At 41.4% G+C, this 22,194-nt stretch overlaps 1 protein-coding gene across 1 annotated transcript in view; it reads right to left on the minus strand.

Annotated features, from left to right (window-relative positions):
- Window positions 1–22,194, minus strand: part of Slc24a3 (solute carrier family 24 member 3) — a 520,120-nt gene that overhangs the window by 52,333 nt on the left and 445,593 nt on the right. Inside the window, exons 7-8 of the mRNA XM_078051346.1 lie at window positions 11,717–11,791; window positions 563–588 (exon numbers count right to left, since the gene is read on the minus strand). Coding sequence (XP_077907472.1) covers window positions 563–588; window positions 11,717–11,791 — 101 coding nt within the window. The remainder of the gene's footprint in view (window positions 1–562; window positions 589–11,716; window positions 11,792–22,194) is intronic.

Here is a 22,194-nt window from a genome sequence, read left to right on the forward strand (position 1 = left end):
GTGAGACTTAGCCCTTTCCTCTTTCATTAACTTTGTAACTATAACTGGTTTTGTTCTGTCATGCACTCCTGTCATGTCACAGGCCCCAAAGCAAGAGGGCTAACTGATCGTAGACGGAAATTTCCAAAATCTTGGGCCCAAACAAATCCTTTGCTCTTTATATGTTGCTTATCTAAGTTATTTTGTTATAGTACCAGAAATCTGACTAACACAGATACAATCTTAAAGGATTAGCCAAATCTCAACCATAGCCTAGCAAATGGTTGCCTTTGCTGAAAGACTCAGCAAAGTCACAACATCCAACATGATTCAATAAAGACACATCTAGCTGTGAAGATTCTGAATGGAAGCCCCCACTCCAGTCCAAGAGAACAAAAAATCTCTGCTTGATGAAAGCCAATTGAATTTCTTTGTTGAGATGGACAGAGGGTTCCCAAGAAATCTCGTTGTTCCAAGTTATCATGGCCTTTCCCTTTCTTTTCTAAACCCTAACTCTGGCCTTCAGTATATTTGTATCTGCAATATAACAAGAGAAAATGGGAAAAGGAAAAAAGGTACTTACCAAGAAACTTTTTCATCATAAATGAACTGTGAAAAAAATAAAAAGGATAGATTAGACACACACACACACACACACACACACACACACACACACACACACGATGTTTTTAGACTGCACACCATCCACCCTGCTGACACGGTGGTAATCTTCTTATAATTTCTATCTGGCATGGAGTGATGGGAAAAGCAACATACATTGTGGGCTTTAGGTCTGGAAAGGCAGGTAAGAGCAGGGCAGGTCCTTCCAAATGCTAGTCCCTTATGTGCCCCCTGTGAGATTTCTACACATCTCTGGGAACCATGTAGCCCCTTCACAGTTTTTTATGCAAGTACTTGAAATTCTATGTACTCAATAATTTTTTTTTCTTTTCATAGACCTTTTTCCCCCAAAGACAACTTTATATCACAACCAGAAGTGAAAGATCAGCACCCCTTTTCATCACATTTAGAGATTAACCCTGAAAAAAAATCAATGTTTTCAGATCCTGGGTAGACACTGTTGGTGGCCATAACGGGTCAGGGGCCTGCTTTTCTGTTAAGGAAAAAGGTTATGGAGGGTCAGAAGGAGTGAAAGACACAAGCGCCAAACCAAGTCTCTCCTCATCTGTTGGGACCGAGAGAGAATACACCACAGGGTTTCGTTTACTCATATCCCTAGTTCATACACCATCCAAGATCATTTCCCACTTTGTGGCGAGACTGGTTTGATTTATACAGGGAAACCCAGTCGCAGAGAACATGAGACATTTTCAGGGGGTTCCTCGATTTGTTACTGAATTGGTTCTAGATCTTAGCCCTGGTTCTAATTTGAAGTTGCTTTCATGACACATTTATCTGCCCAAATGACTCCTTGGGGAAATCAAATGGGCACACACATTTTGTCCAAGCAGGAAACTTATGACATGGTTTGTAGCTCTTTCTTTCCAAACTCCCGTAGAATTTGGCTCCTTTGAGTAAGATCATCTCGAAGTGACCCTCCCTTCAGAGACAGAAACCGTCTGGAGACCCCAAGGAAGATGCCTGCAGGACCACTCGGGTATAAAGGGCCACCATGACACCAGGAATGGTAAAGGAGGCCAGCAACGTGGGCCTTGCTTCTGTCCCCAGTGATGGTGATCAGCAGCACTTGTGTTGAGTTGCCGACAACACTGCAGACACAGCTCGCAAGACGCCCACAGGTCTTCCCAGTGATCTTAAAGGTCCAAAGGGAAGGTTGAAGAGGAAGGAGCTGGGCTTGTTTATAGCTCCTTCTGCCTAATAAGCCGCTGGAACAAGACAGTGTCTTCTTCATCTTTTCTGTTATTCTCATCTTCGTCATCAGAATTCAACAAGTTGACATTTTTGGATGAGAATGTCAAACCAGAATGGGAAGAAAATGAAAGAAACAAAAGGAAATGACCCCATCATCCAGGTTGGGTTGGGTGGCACCTCTTCCCTGCGGGGCATTCACAGCTGGTTCTGTAGAATAACCAGCTTTACAAAAAAAATTGTCGTCAAGATATAATGAAACAGATCCTGTCATCTAAGACGGAAAACATTGTCTATTAATTAATTAATTCAATTTAGTCTCAGCAATGGGCTGGAACAATCAATTTGTAGCCACTTAAGAGAATTCAAGATACTGGAAAAGAGTTTATTAGACCAGGCCAATTTAATTTTCTTCTATCAGGGAAGGCAGACAATATCATAGGATATGAAGGCAGTCTTTTCTAAGCCCTTATTCTGGGTGATCTTCTAAACGGGTGGAGGCACAGATCCTACAAAAGGATTAGCTGGTGTGAGCTCACCCTGGTATTCAGAAAAGTATTTTTTTTTTCCAGGGATCAATATGGCTTTAGCTGTTGATTATTTCAATGATCCTATTAAAAAAACTTAGAATGGGCTTAATTATACAAAAAACCCCAAACTGAGAATGGAATGTATGGGGAGCCCAATATATCAGAGAAATAGTGGGTAAAGCCAGTGAGATTGGATAAGATACCCAGGTAGGGACAGAACATCACGAACTGAAGTCAGGAGGAGGGTTGTGGCCTGTGGAGTTGGGATTGGGATGTGGTTCAGGGAGGCAGACAGAGAAATGCAGGTGATCGAATATTACTACTAATAAATGGTAGAGCTCTAGAAACATCCAAGCCATGGAAACAGTTCTCTCTTTGATCTCTGTCTGGCCCGAAGAAGCCCCATCACTCAGGGCGTGTGACCGCTACAGCAAAAGCCCAGAGGACTCGGCTGCCCTGTGGCTGATGAGAAAACACCGTTCAGGTTTATCCCTCTACTTAAGTGGATTGTATAGAGAAATGAGGAGACTCAAAAGAACAAGACAATGGGTAACACGGACTAGAAATCAGACCTGTAAGAAAATCTAAATGGAAACAGGCTTGTTTCTTGTGAGAAGGGAAAAGTGAGTTATGAACTCTCTAAGCATTCACTGGGGTCAGATGGAGGAGGAAGGTGGCTGGACATCACTTCTTCAAAACACTGAAAATAAGAAAATGGGCTGGGGTGCATGCGGCACAGTGGCCCAAGCTTAATATGCTTGAACCAACCTGGGTACACCCCCAGCACCAAAAAAGATAAAAAGGAAAAAAAAAAAGAAAGAAAAAGAAAAAAAGAAAAGAAATTGGCACTGATCACAGAGGTAAGTTTCCTTTAGGTGATGATATTCCTGGAACATCCTGATGGGACAGTACAATCTCTGTGTCTGAAAACTTTTGAAATGTAAAGAACAGCCATTACTTTGGTTTGAGGCTGTTGATGGATCAGGGTGAGGGGGTGATGGATTTGTTATTCTTTAAAGATTTTCTTATTGAAGTCCCTTGACACATTCCTCTGTTTTTATTGCTTTGGCTAGAAAAGAAAACAGAGAAAATAACCCCCCTTATAATAATAGCACTATTCCTATTGTATAAGAAAACCTGCAATCATTTATACTCATCTAAAACAAGAAACGGCTCCTCCAGTTCCAAGTGTCACCACTAGGTGGTGCTCATGTTCCAGTTCACTGAACAGGTCTATTCTGCTAAGGTAGAGAAGTTCAAGCCCATATTCAAAGCTCCCTTAGAGCTTCCTCCAGGAGAGGAAGCACCTCCAGGTGGGCACACCACTGGAGGGCTTTCAACTACACTATTGCTTTGATAAGGCAAGGTGGCATTGGAGGTACAGTTCCTGTTTAAAGCTCTTTCTTGGGGACAAATTATCTGTGTCAACCTCAGTACTCATGTGAGTTGCAAGGGAGTGACCTCCCATTGTGGTCTTTGAAATTGACCCAGACTTTTTCCAATTAGAGTTTTGAATGCAAGCCTTAGGTAAGCATCTCATCTTTCTATGCTCTGCTGGTTGTTTGAATCCAGGCACTGGAATAGCACAGAGACCCACACACGGGTAATGCCAACCGATAACTGGGCTCTGTATTTGCTAAACATGGGATAGGCAGGGACCCTGGCCTCTGACCCACATGCGGTTCATCCAGAGCCTATCCTGGGCTTCAATCTAAGGTTTCCATGTGTTCTACATCTGCAAAAGCGAACAAACAGGAATGAATTGAAAAAAAAAAAAAAGCCCTTATTTCTTCCAGGCTTCCCAGAAATGGCTGGGTACCATGGAAACAAGCTTGTCAATCCTTGTGTCTGCTTCTTCCAAGCAAGACAGCCAGGTAAATTCCTAGATATCAGAGAGTTCCAGGGAACTGCCAAGGGAATGGCATGTTCAAAATGGAAGAGTGAGAGGGAAAGACAAATCAGGAATGGGCAAGGTATGGCCAGGAGAGGAGAGGCCCAAGGCAGGCGCTGTCTCAACATCACCCTGTCAGTCCCTGGGGTTTGCTTAGTGTGAGCTGTAACCATCAAACAGGGGCAACCACGTGGCTGAAGCTACGATTTCATAGCCTGAAATCAAGCTCACCAGTAGAATTTTAAGCAGTGAAAATAATAGGAGAAAATCAACACCATCATGTTTTTTTTTTTTCCTTGAGAGAGACTGAAACCTTGAAAATCTCTTTTTTCTTGCTATAAAATGGAAATAGGCCCCCCTACAGAATCATCCCATTCAATGGTGTGGGGACTCCCAGAGCTGATCTGTACTTGGAGTTTTTATTTCTTCAGTCCTGGGAGCAGGGGATATGGGTGGTTTAGCTGAGGCCAGGGCAATTATATCGGAGGAGAGTAATCTCATGGAGTACATAGGAAAGCTGACTGCTCCGTGCATCGGTGTGCATATGCTTTGAGGTTAAATGGTAAGTCTTACTTCAGAACATCTAGAGGTCTGACTGGATAGTGCTAATGATTGCAGGAAGGCAGGAAATAAAGATAAAGACTTAGAAGTAGGGATTGAGAAGAGCTGGTCATCTCATACAAAAACATAAGGGCAGGCTACAGGGAAGAAAAAGGGATGTGAAGATAATTTAGGATATAGGGAAGGCTGATAAAGGATTACATTTGCTGGGCATGACAAAAAACCAAAAACCAAAACCAAAAACCAAAACAAAAAAACACAAAACAACAACAACAACAACAAAAAACACAAACTAAAATTTCTAAGTCATTTTCCTTGTAAAAGCTGGGAGACTCTCTTTTTGCATGGTACATTCTCCAAGCCAGATGACCCATGTCCCTGTTCAAGAGCGAATGCAAGGATAATCCCAGCCCCCTGGTTTTTCCAGCATTATTTAAAACAGGTCCTTTCTCCTACGCACAGCAGTGACTGAAAAACAGGTCACCTTTGTATGCTCATCATCAGTTTGTTTCAGGACCTTAAAATTCGACCTCAGTCATTCCCTGTGAGACTCTTATAGCCACCACTGTGGTTCCCACCTGGCCAGGAGGACAACTGAAATGTAATAGGGGGACAATAAGCCTGAAAGATTCCAAATCTCCAAATTGGAAAGTGAAGCAGCTAATTCCCAGTGAAATAATGGGTCAAAGAGAGAGGGGTGGTGGCCGGAGGGCTAAGGCTAGGGCTAGGGCCCTGGTGCCAGCTGGGCAGTGAAGGACAATCATCAATGTGACTCATAAGATTTCTTTTCTCCCATAGAAAGAAAAAACGATTTCTGGAGTATTTAAAATTAGTTGTCTTCACACACACACAAAATAATCCCAGAAGGTGAACAGTAAGACTACTCTTCTCTCTCTAAAAAAAGATCACAAAATAAAGGAAGCAGACACTCCTTTCTAATAGGAAGATTGTGAGGTGGGGACAAGCATGCTTTTAAAGACTGTAAGAAGCAAATTTTATTGGAGGACAATTTCAAGTTCTGTATTGGAGCAGTATAGCTATACCATCTTAGATACCTGCTCTGGGGAGCCTGAGACGTTATAGCTCTCCAACCTCGGGCAAGTCATTTTACCTCTGGAGCCTTGGCTCTGCCATCTGTAAAATGGGACTCATTTATGGAATAGCTAGCCTACATAGTCATGAGCATCCACTGATAAATCTTCTACCAATGTGGTACTCAGTCCCATCGAGTCAATGCTTACTGGAAACTGTGGATGCCTGTGAGAGTGTGGGTACATTTCCCATGGGACAGTTTGCTCACTAGAATTGCACCATCCAGTGTGGGAGCCACTAGCCACATGTGGCGATATAAACGTAACTTAATTAAAATTCAGTGGATTAAAAATTCAGTTCCTTAGTCTCACTGGCTGTATTTCAACGCCCAGTAGCCACATGTGGTAAGTGGCTACCCTAGTGAATGGCACAGAGTTTTAGACCATTTCCATTACTGCAAAAATTCTGTCAGAAGCTGTTGTGGTTTGCATGACTGTCCCGCAAAGATCTGTGTATTAAAAGCTTGGCCCCTATGATGGCAATATTTGGAGGCTGAGAAACCTTTGAAAGGTGCAGCCTAGTGTGAGGTCCTTAGGTTAGAAGGGTCATGCCTTTGAAAGAAGTTGCAGGACCCCTCTCTCTTCCTGTTCTCTCTCTTGCTTCTTGGTTTATGATGTGAGCAGTTAGCTTACCTCCTGCCATAATGTGCCAACCTTGCCAGAGGCCCAAAACAATAGGGCCACTTGGAAATGGACCAGAACCTCCAGGATCATGAACTAAATATACCTTTTTTTCTTAATAATTGCTTTGAGTATTTTGTTATAGTAACTTGAATCTGACTAATACAAAGCACTGACTACCTCTGACATTATTGAAGCTGGGATCATTGCTACGAGTCCTCTGGAGATGGAAATGTTAGCTTGGATCAGCCTCACTGCTGTGCCTGTGCCTAGGTGCCCTGAGGAACCATCCCTACTGGGGTCTATGGCTTCCTTGGCCCATCATCTGTAGATAGATAGCACTTGTGAACTGGACTTCAGCCTCAGCCCAAGCTATGGGAAACCTGTTCCACAGGTTTCCCTCCTGTCAATGCTCACAGTCCCTGTCCTCAAGCAGAGATGAAGGGTAAAAATAAAGTATTTCTTTTAGGGCAGCTGTTTAGACTGGTGATGTAATGAATCATTTTGCATTTATGTAAATTACATGATTATGTAAATTACAGTAACATTTCAATATAAGAAAACTGACAGGGCTGCTGGAATTTGGAGAAAGGGCAGGACCAGGAGGCCCGAGACGCCCACGGTCCAAATGATCAGAGAGAGGGGCAGAAGAGAAGCAGCAGGAGAGTCTGCGATGGTGTGCAGACATTTGTTGGACCTGTAGGGTAGATACACACAGGAATGCACTCCAAAGAGCCCATATGCTCCCACGGCTTAAGAGGTGACACTTTTCTTGCAGAGACTGAAGTCATCGGTTGAGCTTCCAGGCACATCAAGCTTTTCCATGGTCTGATGCTTCAGTGTCACAAGGGCTAACGGGCATGCTTGACTGAGGTGGGGGAAGGGCCATGAGAACTATATAATTTAGTTCTTGAAATTATGATTGCTTTAGAAAATGACACGTTCTTAATTTCTTCTGCAGCCTCTTAAAAACAAGCAAACAAACAAGCAAACTAGAAAATAGCACAGAGGGAAGTTTAGGTGAAACCCAAATACCAAAGTGTACTGACTCTGGGCCTCTACGTGAACTGTTTTTGCTCTGTTAATTGCACAATGCATTTGCTTTTCTTACTTTTGTGTTTCTGCTTTCCGCCTTGTTCGTGTCCCATCTGCATCTGCTTATATTTCTGCTGATTGAGATTTCAGGTATAGCAATGCTATTTGCACTTTCCTCTGTATTCTGAGTGCCCTGCCCCTTCGTTGCCACCAGCATCTCAGGAGAAGCCTTTCTGCCTGCTATTTGGATCTCCAGGCCCCGTGGTTTGTCCTTGAGGCTCCTCTGTGTGTCTTTGAAAGACCCCCTGATGAGTATGTATATAGAAATGGCATCTGGTCCCATTTAATCCTGATTTACCCTGTGGGTGAATGAGCTCTTTATTTTCCAACCTCAGGGGACCAACAGTTATGCCTTCTGAACATTTCAGAACCATATAATGGGAGAAAGTATTAAAAAAAAACTCTAATAGTTACATAAATTGTTTGGGAAGGTTAATAATTATTTTGTGGATAGGAGGAAGGTAGTTTTAAATAAAGGAGTTTTAAGTTCCTATGGAAGAATCTTATAAAGAAATCTGTATTACATAAGGAAAACTGGAAGAAAAATGATTTTATTATCTTGATATTTGGGGAGACCTAGAAAGAGAGTAGGAAACCTTGACAAAAGCTAGAGTGTGTGTGAGCTATGGCCTGAGGTTGAGGCATGGAATCTAGATGTGGGGACACTGTGAAAGTTACTTTGCTGAGTGCTGTGCTTCTTGTAGGAAGACTCTGTTTTACTTCTTAGGTAAGATTTTGAGTCTCACATGCAAATGACCCTTGGGAGCGTGACTACCAGTTAACAAGATTCAAATAATCCACCCAGAAGAACAGAAGTCAGGAATCCAAGCAAAGGAAAGCTACTTAGACTGCCAGCATTTCTGTTCCTTTGGGAATCTTTAAATTGATTCTAAAAATCATCATTGCTAGGCCTCAAGTGAATACCCAGGGGAAAGTGTTTTCAGCCATAAAGTTGTGTTTCTCAAAATGCAGTGTAGGGCTGCTAGCGTCCCCGTCCTCTAGAGGTCAGGAAGATGCTGGTTGTAATACAACTTCTTGGATCCTCACCCAGAATCTATGGAATGAAATTCCCTGGGTTTTGCATTTCAAATAAGCATGCCCCTGTTTTAATGCCCACAGAAGGTAGAGGATTTTGAGACTCAAAATCTTACCTAAGAAGCAAAACAGAGTCTCCCTACAAGAAGCACAGCACTCAGCAAAGTAACTTTCACAGTGTCCCCACATCGAAGCAATTATTAAGAAAAAAGGTATATTTAGTTCATGAGCCTGGAGGTTCTAGTCCATTTCCAAGCGGCCCTATTGTTTTGGGCCTCTGGCAAGGTTGGCAGATTATGGCAGGAGGTAAGCTAACTGCTCACATCATAAACCAAGAAGCAAGAGAGAGAACAGGAAGGAAATGGAACCAAGTGAGAACCAAGACCTAGCCTTGAAGACTCAAACCTGATATTTTCCATCGCTTCTTGACCATGAAGAAATGTGATTTTTCCTCAAAATCTAGGTTTGATTCAAAACAACTCTAATTTTAAACAACTGGTCTATAAACACAGAGTCCAAATCTTCAGGTGATAGCAAAGACTCATTTTATCTTGCAGTTTGTTTCTGTCTGCAAGAAAAGCAGAGCTGCCCTGGCAGCCTGCTCCTTCAGCTACTCAGTCCTGTGATTTAGGTACCACACCTTGAGGGAAGATGGTGGCTTGGCCCAAAGACCAGGATTGGATGACAGTGTCATCTGCGGCCAGAAGCAGCAGAACCTCTTTATTTCTTCACACATCATTAGCAGCCATTACATTTATTTTATCTTGGACAAGTCAAGATACCCTGGACAGAAGACAAGTTATTTCACACAGTCCGTGAGGTGTCTATGCTGAAAGCAGGGAAAGACTGTTGGGAGGGGATATCACTAAGTCTGTGCTTCCAGGACATCTCTTTATGAGCATAGTCATCTCTTTCTGGACTTTAGCAACATATTGTGTTAACTTACACTATCTTCTAAACGTGTCTCTTGAAAAAATAAGTTTAAAATTTAAAAATCATCCTGAAATACCCTAGAAGGGCCAGAAGGGCACGGTGCACTGAGCAGCATGGGTTGGTCCATGGAAGCACAAATCTTGCTAGAAAGAGTGTTTGGGAAGTCTGGCTGAGGTGAAGAGACCTCTAGGTGACAGATGATCAAACCTTTCCCACAGATAGCAACTGAGAATAAGAACACAACATTCCCGTGTGTCCTTAGGTCTATGAACCAGGACTTTAAAAGATGGAGGATGTCATCAGTTCCCACAGAGCATTCCAACCCCTTCTGCTCAATCCTCCCAGTTATTCCTTTTTGAACCTGGGAGCTATGGAGGATAAGGTTTAAAGCATGTATAACCCAATTTTCAGGGCAGACCTTGTGATGATTTGTAAACCCAAGATTTTCAACATCAGGAACTGAAGAACCTGTCTGGCTTCTTGTGAAAAGTCTCTTATCAAACATCATATTTATCTTATTGATGCAGAGAGTTGCAATAACACAGTCTATAGGTAAAGGCTTTGTGAAACAGGTGTGCAGATCCCTTAGTGCAGCTTTTCCTGTCTTGTAGGTAAGAAAACTGAAGCCAGAGCAGTTGGTTTCTTCAAGGTCATTAGAGCTAGAAAGGAGGTATATTAGGCAGGGTTCCCCAGACACACAGAACAAAGAGGAAATTATATGTGTACATATATACACATACACGCCTACATGTGTGCATTAGATTAATAATGAGGTATTGGCTCACATTATTAAGGAGGCTGAGAAGTAATCTGCCATCTACAAAAACCAACAATGCAGTTCAGTCCAAACCCAAAAAGGTTTGACAACCAAAGAGCCAATAGAATAAGTGACAGTTCGAGTCAGGAAGCCCAATAACCAGGAGCACTCATGTCCGGGGCAGAGGAAGTCAAATGATCCATCTTAAGCAGAAAGAGAAAATTCACTCTTCCACTGCCTTTTTGTTCTATTTGAGTCCTCAAGGAATTGAATGCTATCCATCCACGTTGGTAAGAGGGATCTTCTTTACTCAGTCCACTGATTCAAATACTATTCTTTTCTGGAAGCATCTTACAGACACACCCGGGGGAAAAAAAATTTCACCAGCATCCCCCAGTCAAGTTGACATGTATAATTAACCATCACATGTAGGGACCAGAATTAGGAGTCAGATCTCTTAATTCCTATGTCACTGTTCTTTCCAATTTGCCACCATCTTCTCTCGGAGGGCTCAGCTTGGCAAGCTAAGGTATTGGAGTTTTTCCCCATAGGAGCCTCTGATGGTTAATCAAGAAATTGGCATTCACAGGTATTCTTGCTAGACATTTGGATGGCTCTTGAGGATTGACTGGTGGGTAGGAGAGGGTGGGCAGTCATGCTATTGTGTTGCAACCTGACCTGCCATGATCTGTAGCACAGATGCTCTCTCAGTTCAGGCCATGGATGCAGAAAGCATGAACCTCAGTGGGAAATGGGAGTGCAGGCTGAGGAGATTTTTATGAGAAGGAACTCCACAGGCCAAATAAGCTGAATGGGTGTAATCTGAATTGCGGGAAAGATCAACTTAATATTTTTGGGTTGGATGGCTAGGATAGGAATGGGGAATGAAATATAGGAGAACGCATCAAAAGTTTAGTCAGAGACATGTTGAGTTTGGTACATAAAGACTCTAGCAGAGAGTTATTTATCCACATCTGGACTTCAGGGAGAGGTCACGGCTAGGAATGCAGGTGTGGAGGTGTTGGCACCAAGGTGGCCATGGTAAGGGGTGCTGGGGCAGGAAAGGGAATGTTCTGGGAGAGCGTACAGAATGAGAAGGGGAAGAAATAAGTTCCCCAAATGGGGATCCTGGGGAAGGGAGTCACCAAGAGCCATGAGACAGGTGAGAAGGAAAGGAGGGTCACGGAACTCTCATGGACTCAGATGATGTATGTCAAAACTCCTGTCCTGAGCACCCCATGGCCAATCAGGGGTTCTGGGTGATCAAAGTAACTGGAAGAAACAAAGTCCGTCTCCATGCATAGATAGACACTTGCTCACTCTCCACCAGTGTCCTTGAGACAAAAGGAAGAGCCACACATCACCCTGGTGCCGAGAAGTGAGAGCAACTTACCACAATGAGCGCGACCACAGACAGCGTGTAGTAGATGGAGTCCCTCAGCAGACACCAGGAGGAGAGAGCCACAACCTAAAGGAGAAGGGACACAAAGAGAACACCCAACAGTGTATCAGACCGTGCAAGTGAAACAGCGTGACTCCTGCAGGCTCTGACCCATGATAAACCAGAGACAATCTCATACCTACGTCTGCTATCCGGGACCTGATCAGTTTGCCAATCAATGGGAATTTATTGAGGGTCCTTAGGCGTTTCAGTCTAAATCTTCTGAGAGGCAGATAACCAAGACAGAATTCAACTGCAACAACTGGGTTAGGGGAAAATGGCCAGTGACAGACAATGGGAAGGGACCCAGGGGAACTGGGAGCATCATCCACCCCACTGTGACCCACGTCTGACTCCTGCAAAGAAAAGAGGGAAGGTTGGGTGTCCTGGCACCGGGCTGAGAAGGGTGCCACAGACCCCAGAGTAGGTACTCACTGAAGGACTCTCCTGCCCCCAGGAACAGGTCTGCCTAACGTCCCGAACATCAAGGGCTTGAGAGGTGCCGACTTAACTTGTCAATGACTGTAACGTCTGACACAGGTGCTATTCCTGCATGGAAGGAGCACCTGAGCTGGGCTCAGGAAAGCCCCTTGTACAGTCCCCTCAGAGCCCTCTTGCCTCATTTCTGTTATGTGCTTGGCCCTGCTGGCTGGCATTAACTGATTTGCCTAGTGGTTCTAGAGAAAATTTTCATCTTAATAGTGGGAGCATGTCCCCATAAAAAGATGCTGGCTTTGTTGAGACCAGATCAGTAGGCACCCTGCTAGAGGCACCAAGAGCTGCAGGAGAAGAAGGTCTCTGGGTTTAATAAGGAGGGCAGTGGGGACAGGACTGGGCATCATGGGGATATGCAGGGAGCTGTGGGCACCAGGTTCCGACCCCTGTTCTAGGGGAAAAGTTCAAAGTCTCTTTTTGAGGGGCACTTAGTAGTTTTTCTCTGTTCATAGATAGGTTCCTTTTGGAAGACCCTTATGAAAATATCTGGGAATGTCCACAGAGCCATGCCAGAAGCTGGTCTCTGGGCTGTCACTCAGAGCTCCCTGCATCCTTCCTCCCTAGAACAGCATCTGTCACCCCATGTCCAGAGCACATTTGTTTGGCCACTTTTGCCCTTGGCCTACTAAGTGTAAAAGGACACTGCAAAGGTCGGCACTCTCAAGTGGCCCAGTGACAGTCACACAGTGCACCAAAGATAATGGGAATTAGGGATCCCAGGTTCAAGACAGGCTTTTCCTCCTCTGCTGTCCCTCGACTTCTGTGCCATCTACAAAGCCCAGGCAGAGTCAAACCAGAGAGGGATTTCTAGTTTCAAATAGCATGAAAGATATGACTTAAATAGAACCATAAATGAATAATGAGGCCCATCTTTTCCCATTAAACATATGCTTCCACTTGTTATACTGACACTTAGCTATTTTCTGTTGCTAATCTTTCCTTGTTAGGTTTTGATTTTGCAGCTCTAAGTTACTAATGACAGTATTGTCCAGAAGAGGAGTCACACCTCAGAGATCACTTCAGTGCAAATACAAAGTCCTCCTTACTCTTTCATCTCGCTCTGTGTGTATGGTAAACTCAGAATCTGCAGTCATTTCTCACCATCCATGGAGCAGATTAAATTGGACTAGATTGTTCATTTGCCACAGGTCATAAAAGGTCTTGAATATTTGTGTATCATAATCATGCCAATGGGCTTTGAACATGAGGCAAATATCAATTTTGAATTTCTTTTAACAAATGCCTTGGTGTTTTGGTTAAAGATGGCAAACTGAGCACATATATTACTATCACTCTTATTACACTCTAACAAGATAATAGAAAAGGGTGTATTTTAAACAAGTTATAAACTCAAAAGCCACAAAGACTAGAAGAGATGAGCAAAGTGGTATGGTTTTGGAAGCTGAAAAGCAGAATACTTGACCATTCATTCATCTGGTAGTGGGGAAAGTTCTGGAAGTGGTGTTAAAGATTGCACTGAAAGCAAGACAATTGAAAAGGTTCTTCAAGAATTTAATCTTCAAACGTTTTCCTTCATTTCAAGTAGCTCAACTATTGCCTATCACTCTCTTTAATCGAGAACAAGAGATCCAGCAGTTGAAGAGCAGTAGTTCCAGAAAGCAGAGGGAAGTAAATAATTAGATAGTTAAAGAGCAATTTCCAGAAGTTAAAGACGTTTTAATTTTCAGAGTTCAAAAGGCCCACTGAGTGTCTGGCACAGTGGAAAAAAAAATGCATGCAAGATGCTTAATCATGTATTTTCAGAATACTTAGTACAGATCTTAAAAACTACTAAAAAGGAGAGAAAGGAGAGAAGGAGAGGGTACTAGAGATGTAGTTCAGTGGTAGAATGCTTGCTTAGAATGCGAGGCTCTGGGTTCAATCCCCAGCACTGCCAAAGAAAAAAAGAAAAGAAAGGAAAGGAGTAGGGTTTCGGGGAGAGAGAGAAATTTTATTATAAAGAATCAAAACCAAAGTGACATTATAGTTAAAAAAATAAAAAAACAGAACATAGAAGGAAATGGGGGTGTCTTCAGCATTAAGAAAATGGCTTCAACATGGAACTCTATGCCCAAACAACTTATTAATTAAAGATGTGAAAAGAATAAACAAAACTTCAGTTGTCTTAATAATTTTACCTCTGATGCACTCTTTCTGGAAGAAAAACTACTGGAGGACATACTCCATCAAAATCAGGGAATGAGTCCTTTGTTATATAAAATCAGGTTATAATAGAACATAACACTTAGCAACTAGAATCTATAACAATTATTGAAGGAACATTTCAAAATAATGGTGACATATTATAGAAGAAAGGTAAAAGGAATTTCCAAATGAAACTTTTGCAGCAGTCTTAGAGAGCAGGTTTAGAAGACTACAGAGGATATAATGCCAAAAGGAGAAAATTGATGAAATGTCTGATAATTTTGAATCTACAGAGAAGAGGTTAGAGAGTTTTAGGAACAGAACTTAAAAAAACTGAGAAAACAAAAACCAACAAAATAGGCAATTATAAAACTCAAGTAAAACAACAACATTGAATCATATATTAATGACTCAGTTATGAAGAATGGTAATATAGTCATACTAAATTAAACAGACTACTGTCTATTAAAACTCAAAGCTGTTTGGGATTGATAGGATGTTGGGTAGTAGCATTGGGTGGGGCTAAAAGAGACCTATATCCTTCTCTTTGACACTGCAAAGTTAGTGGGAAATGTTTGCAAGTGAAAAACCAAATATCTGCCACCTAAGAATGTTAGAGACTAAACACATACCAGGAAAACCCAATCTAGTGGAAAGTAGTTGCCTCAGAAGAGAGAGAAATTGGTGCTGGTGAGACCGGAAGATGTTTGTTTTCCATAATAAGCTTCAAGAATTGGTTGCCTTGTTAAGCCCTGAGTATATATAAATTATAAAATATATATTCACAGAATTATATACAATATAAGTATATGTGATATAATATAAATATATGAAATATAAAAATTAATAATAAGAAAATATAACAGATTATTCTGTGTTATATACTGCTGCAAGAAATACTTCTTGTACTAGGCTTAGATGTCAAATTTGAGTGTACAGTGCTATATTTTCTCTTATTATAAATAGAATCTTATTCAAAGTCTGGACTGTCATCAAATCTCTGCCCTAGATTCAAAGCCCACCCTTAGCAAAACCAATTATTTTTCCCTTATATATGTGATGAGCTGGAGCACAATTAAAGCCGAGGACAATTTCTTTCCACATGCTAGGGGGAATTAAAGAAAGGGACACACCCCAAATCATTCACAATTCTGTAAGATTTATCATAAGGGCTGTGATCGTGAACTGGTGTCCACTTATCTTACCTGACACCACCATTCACCACAACAGCAAATATTAATCTGATATTTCCTGCAACCAGGGAATATTAAAAGGGTTACCTTAATCAATTCTCACAGCAACCTAATAAGCTCTGGCTTATTCTCATTTACCAGTAAATCTGAGCTTATCAAAGTGGATAGACTTGGTAAGATCATACCAGGAGTATTAGAGAAGACCTGGAGTTTGAACCCAGGAAGCCTCGGTTGTAAGTGCGTGTACACATACACTATGCTACAGTGTCTCCCTGGGAGCCAGGATGAAAGGCAGAGGCCCATTTGTGATCTCCTCTCATGGGGGTTTTCTTCTCTCCATTACTTAAGTCATCAGGCCAAGTATATGAGAGAAAATAACTCAAGGGAGAAAGAGAAGAAGGCTGAAAGATAAAAAAAAGTAGTGGCCACAGGTAAATTTAAAAATCAGCTCTTAAGGAGATTCAGGGCAAGGGATCAAAGCATAAAGGAGTTGCCATATAGACAATGGCTATAGTTGTGGATACAGCCTAGGTATGGATCTGTTCTAGAAGAGAATCATTTAAATAAATACTGGAACTACTTGTCCATTTGCCTAGTTTCCAAAAACGAAATTCATCTCTCTTTTTTGTAAGTGAATGCTTTTCACTTTTCTACAAATATGAATGGGGTCCACATGGCTGCCTTTGCTTCTCAGGGAAAGAATTTTTTTTTTTTTTTTTTTTAAATCGTGATATGGAGGCCAGCAACTATCTGACTCAGGCCCTGAACACATTTCCTGATTCTCTGGCAGAGAGGAACACGACATCTCTGCATTGAAACGGGAGGCCTTTTACATCTGTTGGCAGGTCTCCCCCAACCCTGAGCAGGTTGATGAGAAGACAGCTCATCATCCACAGCACTTTGCAAAATAAATGCAAGGAAGATAGACAAGTCGTTATGGTGAAGAGACCAGAATAGGGGTCCTGGGAGAAAACCAACAGTGAGTAACTCTACCCTTGACCTCACTGATCAACAACACAGATGGTGCAGATTACAAAAGGCCATCTGCCGGCAAACTCCTCCATAAATTCAGCCAGAGACTGTTTTCCCCCTATAGCTCTAGGAATCCCTCCCAGCTGGAATTTCATCTTGATATTTCTTTTTCTATTTCTGGCATACATTTCACACATTCTCATTCTCTATTGAATATGCATTTTCAGTTTCCTTCCTATAATTTCATTTAGTTTCAGAGTGGCATAATGCAGGGGGGGAAAAAAAACCCTCACACTTCCCAAACAGAGGAAAACACAATATCTTGTCTTCTGGAATTCCTGCTCCTCTAAGAAGGTTAAAAGTGATTGTTTATGATAAAACTATATTTTGTGTATAAGGATATGTATTGTAAATATGTATACATACTTAAACACAGTACAAATGGAAATACATAGTGTGTTTGAATATAATATGATGTAATATTTATGACATTTTTTCTTGATGAATAATGGAATTTGACATTGCAGGCACATTTTAAAAGGCACAAACACCTTAAATTTGTGAGTGCTTTTTTTTTTAAAATTTTAAATGAAAACTATTGGAACAGACAAAACACCATAATGGTTTATGACATGAGTGTGCTATCATCTCAGAGCAACATTATTTCACACAAATTTTAGGGAAAAAAAGATTTGGAAAATTTTAATATGAATTTTATTCCAAGCTTTTGACTGGACACAATTTTTAATAGGCAATTCTCATCTAAGAGAATACAGCCACACAAACTGGAGCTAGGACATGGCTGGGGTGTCCCTGGCCAAATTCTGAAGATACCAATAGCACTGTAGCTCAGGCAGGTGAGGGGAATCTTGGCACTACCATCTGTCCATTATTCAAATATATTTTAAAAAGATTTCTATGCTGGGGAAAATCACTGAAATCTAAAAGACTCAACTTTCTACAAGTTTACTATTGAAAATGGACAGTAATAACTAGGCCGTGGAAAAAGACAATGCCATGCTTTTGCAAAACATTGTGAACTGCTGCTTATTAATCTTCACAACTGGGCCCATGAAATGAATCCATATTTTCAGTTTTATCTTTTTCCAAAGAAAACTCATTTGGAGCTCTAGTTTTATGTGAGGAAAATAAATAACAAGTCAACAAATAGCTACTAGTGATATATTTAAATAGAACAGAGGCTGCATCAGGACGGTGCAAACATAGGGTAATTTCTTACATACTCTTCATTGAGTATGCTGAACAGTAACCACAGATGTTTGTAATGACCTGGATGCAACCAGGGGCTCAGAAGTGTCTTCTCAATCTTCCTCAGCATTATGAATGATAGTTTTCGGTGAAAGTTATTGCCTGCAAGATCTTCAAAATATGACAGTTTAGAGCGTTCACACACATATATCAGAAATCAAAGGGAACTGGCTTTGCTGTGGGGGAGAAAATGATGGGCTTGGGGCTACAGAGCTGTTGTCTGCTGTGCCCCTGGAGCCCTTTGCCCACTCAGGGACATCTGCATTCACTGCCAGATGCTGATGTGACCGCGCCTAGCACAGCATTTGGCAGTATTAGGTACTTGATATAAGTTTGTTGGATAAATGTAGTGTGTTTAGGGTAATTTCATTTTACCAGATGTGTGAACTTGGATCCACCCAGAAACAGAGCCAAATTTGGATGAAAATAGTTTATTTGAGGAGGTGATTCTAGGAAGCGTTGTTGGGGAGAGTGGGGAAAGGAAGCAGTTGGCAGAAGGAAAATAATAAGAAATTTATAGCAGTGGGCAAATGGGCTCAATCCCAGAGAAGACCCCCAGGGAGATCATGTAGAATATGTTTTTCTCCCTTGATTCAGCCAAGGGGAAAAAGAGGAAGCTGAGGTATTTATCTACCCACTCCTATTAGTCACTGTTGGAGGATTGCAACCCAGGAGTGTTAATGTCCTGGTAGTTTCTTACCCTAAGGGCAGAAAACTGAGGCTTCCATGGCTAGGAAGAATTCTCAGACAAAGAAATGAAGTTCTGCAGTTGGAAGTCAGGCTGGTGGGAATGAATTGGTAAGGGTGAGGGATCATGGGTGGGCACTGGCAGAGTCTGATCTAATCAAAACCACAATTTACACAATGTCATGGTTTGAATATAAGGTGTCCCCCAAAGCTTCTATGTTAATGCAGGGATATTTAGAGGTGAAGTGATTGGACTGTGAGAGATGGAACCCAATCAGTTTGTCCTAGTTTGAATGGACTGAGGGGTAACTGTAGGCAGGTGGGGGCATGGCTGGTGCAGGGGTCACTGGGAACATCTTCCCTGTGGTCCTTCCCCTCTTTCTCTTTGCTTCCTAACCCTGCCCTGAGCAGAGCAGCTTTCCTCCACTGGGCCCTTCCTGTATGATGCGCTGCCTCACCTGGGTCCAGAGTAATGATTTCAGCTATCTACGGACTGAGACCTCTGAGACTGTGAGCCCCTGATAAACTTCTTCCTCCTCTAAGTCGTCCTTTTCAGATGTTTTGGTCACAGTTCTGAAAAACCTGATTAAAACACATAATAATCTGATGATCGAAGTAAGTACACACACTCACACACACACACTCACACACACACACACACACAAGTTTTGTAATCTTTACAATACAATCTTATATCGTTTGGATCTTAGGTGTCCCCCAAAGACCCGAGTATTAAAGGCTTAACCTCCATCTTGTACTATCGGGAGGTGTAGAGATTTTGAGAGCTGGGCCTAGAGGGAGGTCATTGGGGGCATGCCCTTAAAGTAGGCGTTGAGACCTCAGCCCCTCCTCTTTCTTTCTCTTGCTTTCTGATCATGAGGTGAGAAAAGCTTTGTTTTCACCATGTACTCTCTGCCATGCTGTGCTGCCTCACCATAGGTTCAGAGGAAACAGAATCAATTGACTACGGACTGAAGCCTCTGAAACTGTGAGCCAAAATAAACGTTTCCTCTTTTTAAGTTGATTTTCTCAAGTATTTTCTTACAGCAATGGAAAGCTGATGAACATACAACCTGATACCTCTGATTCAAAAGCAGGCCACACTAATTCATGCTGTTTCAAGTCAGAAATAGTATTTCCCTGAGCCAGTAGAGTCTAAAAGTGTGTGGGGGGGGGCAAGATTATTCTCAGGATGTTGATTCCTGGGAATGCTTAGTATGTGAAATGCCATTGAGCATTTCATTTCATACTTATAATATAGTCATGGGAACTTTTCTGATTATAGGTGATTCCTCAATAAAAATGTTAAACAAAATGAAACAAAAATGCAATTATAATTGATATTATATATTAGTTTTTAATTAAATTTATTAAATTTAATTAAAATGCAATTATAGTTAATATTATATATTAGTTTTTAATTTATTTTATTTGGGGCACTGGGGATTGAACTAAGGACCTAGCTCTTTTTATTTTTTATTTTGAGACAGTATATTGCCAGCCTGGCCTCAATCTGTCAATCCTCCTGCCTCAGCCTTCCAAGAAGCTGGGATTATAGGTGTGTACCACCCTGCCTGCTACATATTAGTTTTAATATCAACTCCTCCATCCTAACTTGGAGTTGCTCTATTAATAATGTTGTCAGATAAAATATAGGAGGTCCAGTGAAATTTGAATTTCAGGTGAACACTAAGCAATTTTTAATATATACATACCTTAAATATCCTATGGAATATATAACATAAATATACCCATTGCTTTTCTGAAATTCAAATTTAAATGGGTGTCCTGAATTATTATTTGCTAATAAGTTGCTACTGATTATATTTTGAATGCTGATTAAGATAACTATTTTGTCTTTCCTTGGATAAGAACACAAGTAGAAGTTTAATGATTTTTGGAATAAGTATTCTTATTCCAAACCTTTTCTACATTACCTATTATTTCAAGTTGTGTATCGAATGTTACTTTATTCTGGTTGTTTGGCCTGATGAGTTTTAGGTCTTCTTTGTTACTTGTTAATTGAAATAGCTCTTAACACGTACATTCCAATTTTGAGGGGTAAGGTATGGTATGAAGGTGTTTCACAACACCAAGACTTTTGGATTTCTTCAGAAAACTTGAAAGACCAGGCAACCCTGTGTCACTGTGGATCTGATTAGAAGACCCTCTTTAGCACCCTCTTTAGATAGAACATGTGCTCTTCAGCTTATCATCAGCCCCCAACTCCATGACTAGGTGCTGTTGTTTTCGGTGACTACTTCATTCACTTATTCTGTAAACCTCAGCCTTGGAGAAGAACACATTTGTAAGCCCTGACCTGAAAGAATTATATTGATTAGTACTGACAGTGCTGAATGCAACCAGTTTTCATTTGTTCAGGATTCAACGTGGTGGGGGTTCTTAAATATTTTCTGTGTCAGGCATCCCTGGATACTCCACGGATCTCTTTTCAGAATGGTATTAAAAGGTATACAATAAATAACATAGAGTTACTACAAAACTGATGAATTGAAATCCAGTTATCTGAGCACTGAAAAATGAGTCTCTAGTAATATGTGCATTCCTTCATTAACAAGAGCTGATAAGTTTTCTTAATATAAGAAGAGATAGTCATTCCAAAGTAGGGACGAATGAGGAGAGAGATTGGGGGTATCTGTAGTAACCATAACACAGCATGATAGTACCTTACATTGCAATTGGAGATGATGTCACAGGGATTGCTTATGCAACTATGATTGGCTGTTTCATGGATAATGACAAGAAATGCTAGACAATAAGTGGTTAGTAAGAATAAAGATGTAAATTTTTTTCTTATCCAAGTTCACTGACCTCTGAATCTATTTTTTGGCAATAGAACTTCTGAGATTCTACTCCTTCTTAGTTCCTGGCATTGGGTAATTTAATTGTCCTTTCAACGAGGGGGACAGAAGGGAATGTGGCTTGCAGTCCATTCTGGCTATCCTGATAAGAACTCAGGTGGGGTAAGTTGAAACTAATGGCAAAACCACTCTTTTGGGGCTATCTGTAGATTTTGATTTTGTGTGCTGTTTTGCCCATTATCATAGACCGAAACTTGGCTATATTTTTTAATAGTTTTCCAGGAAGAATTAAAGTGGCTCACAATATTCATTCTCTTATCTCAGACTGATAAGTGCAGAATTGAAGTTAGCCCTCAGAGGATTGAACAGATACTCTCCCCAGCTGAACAAATGCCTCCTTCTATGTACCCCAAGTCTGATCTGGAACAGCATTATCAGTATCACCTGGGAGCCTGTTAGAAATGCAACTCTCATGCCCAGCTCCAGACTGGCTGCATCACAATCTGTGTCTTAATAACATGCCCAAATGATGTATGTGCACATTACAGTGTTGGAAGTGCTGGCTTAGAGAACAGAGAAATTCCTGAGTCAGAGTCTCATCCATGAAATGGAAAAACAGAATTGGACACTGGTGGGAGGAAGTGCCCACAACTCCCACTTGGAGCAACAGTAGGGTCTGGACATGATACAGTGGGCATGGGAAGCCATCTAGGAGGCAGAAAGTAACTGTGTGGAGGGGTGGGGTGGGGGAAGGACATAGTTGCAAATGAGAAGCTCCATTTGAATGGGGTAGGAATGAGGGCTTCTTACTTCTCCTATTTCTAGAGTCAACCCTGCTTAAGAAGCC

The sequence above is a fragment of the Ictidomys tridecemlineatus genome, chromosome 5 (assembly GCF_052094955.1).
Source record: "Ictidomys tridecemlineatus isolate mIctTri1 chromosome 5, mIctTri1.hap1, whole genome shotgun sequence".
NCBI lineage: Eukaryota > Metazoa > Chordata > Mammalia > Rodentia > Sciuridae > Ictidomys > Ictidomys tridecemlineatus.